Below are 5,908 nucleotides of genomic sequence, written 5' to 3'. Positions count from 1 at the left end.
GTTGTAAACGATAGGTTTTTTGGCATAACTATTTTTCGAGAGCCGGTACCGAGTCAAAATTTTAACCAGATGTTTCTAAGAATGTTTGACGGAATGTGACCAAATTTCATACAAAAATATGAAAAATAAATTTTTTAGGACGAAAATTGAATTTTCGAAAAAAATTCAATTTTGAACTTATTTTTTCAAAAAATCATAACTTACGAAAAACGATTATATTCAACACATAACATCTTAAAAATAACAAAATGGGTCTAGTACTTTGTTTCAAAGCCATAAGACTCGATAACAGCCTGGCTTCTGCGCTGCATAGAGTCGAGCAAAGTGTCGATCACTGACTGTGAGGTCTTTTTACATTCCTCTTCTAGTTTTTGGTACTTCTCGACCACATTTTCTGGTTTTTTTTTTCTGAAAATCTTTTCTCCAAGTTTTCGCACAGATCTTCGATCAGATTCAAGTCTCGACGGACTGGGCCAGTCCATAACGCGAATCCTAGGGCTCGAGAGCTAATCCAAGAATCCAAAATTATCGAAAAAATTGGAATCATTTGTACCTTGACGAATTTGGAGGTGTGTTTTGGGTCATTGTCCTATTGGAAAATGATCCCACGACCCATGGCTTTGTAATCTGATGGAAATTTGGGATTCTAGGATATCCTTGTAGACATGGCAGACCATGATATCTGTGATGTCTCTATCTAGCGCAGAAGCCAGGCTGTTATCGAGTCTCATGGCTTTGAAACAAAGTACTAGACCAATTTTGTTAGTTTTAAAATGTTATGTGTTGCATAGAAGCGTTTCTCGAAAGTTATGATTTTTTGAAAAATTAAGTTCAAAATTGGATTTTTTTCGGAAATTCAATTTTTCGTCCTAAAAAATTTATTTTTCCTATTTTTGTATGAAATTTGGTCACATTCCGTCGAACATTCTTAGAAACATCTGGTTAACATTTTGACTCGATACCGGCTCTCGAAAAATAGTTATGCCAAAAAAACCTATCGTTTACAACCTTTTAGACGGTACTGTAGGGGCGAGGACGACCATATTACATTTCGAATTTTGAATTTCCAGAATTTCCAAACTTGGAGAATATTTTCAAATCTATATTCAGATTTTGCTAAAAAGCTACCAGTTTCGAGAGAAACAAGTTTCAAATTTTGGCTCAAATTTGGCCCCTAAGGGCGCCGCGCCTCCCCTCTTTCTTATATAGATTGAGGAAAGGGAAAGAAGCAGCAAGCAGTGGTGTAGTGGCGACACAGGTCCTGGGCGATGATGCGCATAAAGGACCCGATCCATATGCGATCCTCTAGAAGTTTGTTTGACACATATCGCGAACAACGAGCTGCGATGAGTCTCATATGTGTGCGATGCGGGAGAGGCTGAATCGAGTGTTCCGAATGCGCGCGTATCCTAGATGGATTCTGGGTGGGTGGGCGATGTGTGCGATATGGGTGTGATACGGTAGGCCGACTACAACACTCCGAAATCCCTGATGCGCGCATTGTTTACCGTAAATCCACACCGGCAACTTTGACAATTTTTCGTCAATTCGAGCCTACATTTCTGGTTTTTCGATTATTCTTTCGATGTTTTTTGTGAAAAAGAGTTATGGCAGACTAAAAAATCGCTGAATTCTTGCAGAAACATGTCTTTCACTCGTCAATTGCTATGTTTTTCGCCAAAATAGGTGATATTGAGATTTTTTGATTTCACTTTGTAGTTATTGTAAAAATCGTATTTTCAGGTGGAAAAAAATCGTATTTTCAGGTGGTACAATAATTACAAAGTTTAAATTATAAAAATTTTCAATTTTTCATGCAATTTCAAAAAAAGTGAAAGTGAGACATTTTTTGAACAAATGAAAAAAAATCAATTTTTAGCGAATTTTTTCCCATTTTCTTGCTTTTTTGATTGCATATCAAATTTAAATGGAAACTGACATAAGCCTTTTTCAAAACCAAAACATTGAGTTTCGAAAAATCAGTAATATGTCGTTCAAAATATAAAAAAATATGGAATAATAAAGGAAAAGTACGAAATCGGAAGACCTGAACAAAATCACATCACAATAGAACTTAACTGATACTTCTAGGAACCCCAACCAACGTTTTAGTTCATTTCATCGAGTGCCAGCAAGCCAGGCGAGGAGATCTCATGTTTTGAGTACTACTGGTTGATTATCGAAGGAATATGGATTGTATGATGTACGAAAAAACATTAAAAGCCCTCGATTCCGAGCAGGATAAAGCTTCAAGATCTTGCTAGAAGACTCATTTTACCGTTTCTGTCCGTTTAGAAATTGTTTAGAATGGATATTTTTCTTCAAAAACTGTTTTTCTTGAAATTCAAGAAAACTTTGTCAGATCGTAGAGGAACATTTGAAATTGTAACTACAATCAAACAGGGTTGCAACCGGCCGGGCCGGGCCGGTTCGGCCGGTTCGGCCCGTTCGAATTTAAGAAAAAACAGAAATTATTGAAGAATTATTTGAATTTATTTCTTAACAAGTAGCATAACAATGTAAAAACCGTATAAATGAACAAGGGGAAACAAAGAAATGGAAACCGGAGGAGAAAATTAAAGCTCATATCAACCAATCCAACAAAAAAGATAGAAAAGTAACATTTCCAATACTCCTCAACCGATTCGTTCGTTGAAGGATCGTAGTACTCGGAGAGATATCTTGAGATTTCCGAAGAAGTGGATGTTGAGTTCGCTTGGTCACTGACCGAATGATATAACTTTGCAATTAGATTTGACTTCTGCGATGAGGTGGGTTGAGTAGTGGAGGGAATAGCTGATGGCATTTACTTTGTGACAAGATCACGGACCTGAAAGTTATAGGAAAGTTTATAAACAAGTTTGTTTGTAAACTATACCGTTTCCGTTTCTCCAAAATCAAAATTTTTCATCAACTTCGTACCAGGAGCAAGGAAAACAGCTGCAAGATGGTATTCATCGAATTCGGAATAATAGTGTTCCAGAGCTTGTAATCCTGAAGTAGCTAAAACTTGAAGCAAGGAACAGTCGATCATTCAAATATTAATTCATATTAATTTACAAATATTAATTTTAAAAAAAGTTTTAAAAAAGTTCAAATATTCAAAAAAAAAGTTCAAATATTAATTAATTGCCGGCCGGCCGGGCCGGGCCGGGCCGGGCCCTGGTTTTTTTCCCTCCGGCCGGCCCGCCGGCCAGCCCGTCAGATTGCAACCCTGCAATCAAAAAACCTCCAAGATCTTTCACCAATCATCGAATGTCAAAAATTTTTCGCAAAAAAAATCACCATGGGGTCCCCCCTTTGCTTTTGCAATTTCTCAGATTTTGAACCTGATTTTCTCGAAACTGGTAGCTCTTTAGCAAAATCTGAATACAGATTTGAAAATGTCTCATTCTCAGCTTTCGAAGGATATAGGTCTCATACCGAAGTTCCACCTCCCGATTACAACCTTCCCTAGTTAGAATATCAGAGAAATCAATTTTCCACAATATCCAAAAAAACCTTCAAACTTGAAATTTACCGTTTCTCATATATATATATGTTCAACCAACTTTTTTTTGAAAACTGGTCAACAACGTGCCTATTTCGGTCATAATTTTTACTTTTTTCATCTTAAGGAATCATTTAAAAATTGGGGAAATTTTTGTTCAATTGAACCTTTTTTCTGTTCCGATCATGAATTAATCTGATTGTAATTTGTCAATCTATCAGTCGTTCACTTCTGAAAAATTTTTTTAAAAAAGTGAACTGAAAAGTTATAAAAATTAATGTGAGTTTAAATAAATGATTGTTCATATTTCCGGCAAGGAAAAATTCTGATATACCCTTTTCCCAACTTTTGGAACGTTTTCAGAGTTGTTTGCAGCAAGTGTATGTAATTTCTTAATTGAAAAAGATTTTTTTCAAATTCCCTTTTGTTTCATTAGCATTGCGGTTACAATAGCCACAAAGAAGAGTGAATGGTGTAAACACCGATCACATACCCCATTACGAAAAAATGCATACTTCAGTAATTCCCACTTTTATATTTCTTTTCGTTCTTCATAAAACTCCCCTCAAAACCTTCTCCCATTTTTTTCGAATTTCCCACACAAGTTCAAAAACCTTTAATCCCGTCATCGATTTTGGGATAATCCTTATTTTATATCCTTTCTGTTCTTTTTTTGTTACGTTGGCCAAGTTTTGTTACCCATCCCCATCAAATTTTCAATTCATGATCCCAATTCTCTTAATATTATCTGTCTTGTTGATTGGGACAGATGGCGCTGTAATCTGTTACGAATGTTATGCGAATTCCACGGAGCAGGGGAAGTATTGTTCTATTGATAAGCTTTGTGAGGGGACTTCGTGCTATTTTCGTAAGTGATATTTTTTATTTTGTTGATTTGGCGGCCAAAAAAAACGATAATGTCTATGAAAATTTAAGGAAAACTTGTCAGTTTCTAGAAACAGTTAAAGTTAGAAGTTAGTTTGGAGGCTAGTTCAAGGCTTATTGAAATGAGAGCACATTTGGGATAAAGTATACGGTATAAAGTTTAAAGTAACTCATAAACCTATTGATATTTTTACAGTAAAAGTTTCGCCAATTTCAGTTCGATTAATTTTTGTTGAATTACGATTTTGCTTTCAAGTGGGTTTTCTTTTTCCGGTTAAAAGTTTTCACTTATCAGGGTTAATCGTTATAAGAAAATTTTTGACTTTGAAAAATCTGTCAACGAACTTCCTTAGATGTTTTGATATACAGTACCGCCCAAAAGTATATAAACTTTTGGTTTTTCAACTGTAACTTTCTTCAAAATAGAGCTGAAGAGTCAAACTTTCCTGTAAATGTAGCAAATAACCCGAGAAAAATAATGCAAAAACATTTCAAACCCGAAAACAGAGAAAAAAATTTAGCAACAAAATTCGCTTTTTGGAAAATTTTGATTTTTGGACGATTTTTTTCAAATTTCTTGAAAAAAAGAACACGATTATGTGTTTGGAATTTAAAATTTCAACATGATTTAAGAGACATTTGCCAACTTTTGAGCAGATAATATCTCATAAAAACACAATTCTGTATACGATATGGTCGTTCGAAGTGTCAACTAGAAATTTCCGGCTTCTGGACAGTTTCTACTATCGTTCCACAACTTAAAGTTGTCAATATTTGGTACGTTTGATGTTTTAATTGTTTTTCAATTTAAATTCCAAACACATAATCGTTTTCTTTTTTTTCAAGAAATTTGAAAAAAATCGTCCAAAAATCAAAATTTTCCAAAAAGCGAATTTTGTTGCTAAATTTTTTTCTCTGTTTTCGGGTTTGAAATGTTTTTGCATTATTTTTCTCGGGTTATTTGCTACATTTTACAGAAACGTTTGACTCTTCAGCTCTATTTTGAAGAAAGTTACAGTCGAAAAACCAAAAGTTGATATACTTTTGGGCGGTACTGTACAGCATTTGTACGCTTTGGAACAGTTAGAATGAAAATAAACAAAAAGTACATGTTTCAAGAAACAGTGAAAGTTAGAAAATGCGTTTGTGGTCAGTCGTAGAAGCTAGGACGTGGGATAATTTTGACAAGAATAAGTACAGTAAAACTACTTCTGTAACTTGAAATAAGGATCAAAATCATCGGTTTAAAGGTGGGGGGACAGGAGATTTTACGGGGGATTTTTGGGGCCAGATAATGCATTCTACCGTAACAGTGTACAACGCTTAATGCCACTCTGCGTACAGTTGTCGCCCTCGCCTTCACAAGTAAAATGCGAACGGGTCCGTTACGGACGCTTCGCGTTCGCGCGCGGTTGAAATCGGAACCGCATACGGACCGCACGCGAACCGTTTTCAGTAAATAGCTGTGCATTATTCGGATTGATCCGTATCCTGTCTGTTTGCGAGCTCCGTATCCGATCCGATTGTGAATCA

General features: G+C 35.6%; 1 protein-coding gene across 1 annotated transcript in view; it reads left to right on the top strand.

Annotated features, from left to right (window-relative positions):
* Window positions 1–4,213: 4,213 nt before the first annotated feature.
* Window positions 4,214–5,908, top strand: part of CBG13861 — a gene marked incomplete at both ends in the record, with an annotated part of 5,178 nt that continues 3,483 nt past the window's right edge. The window contains one exon of the mRNA XM_045244850.1: window positions 4,214–4,358. Within this exon, the coding sequence (XP_045095278.1) occupies window positions 4,214–4,358 (145 nt within the window). The remainder of the gene's footprint in view (window positions 4,359–5,908) is intronic.

The sequence above is a fragment of the Caenorhabditis briggsae genome (genome assembly GCF_000004555.2).
Source record: "Caenorhabditis briggsae complete genome, chrIV, whole genome shotgun sequence".
Classification (NCBI taxonomy): domain Eukaryota; kingdom Metazoa; phylum Nematoda; class Chromadorea; order Rhabditida; family Rhabditidae; genus Caenorhabditis; species Caenorhabditis briggsae.
Note: the sequence above shows the minus strand (reverse complement) of the source record. Positions and strands in the feature narration are given on the sequence as shown.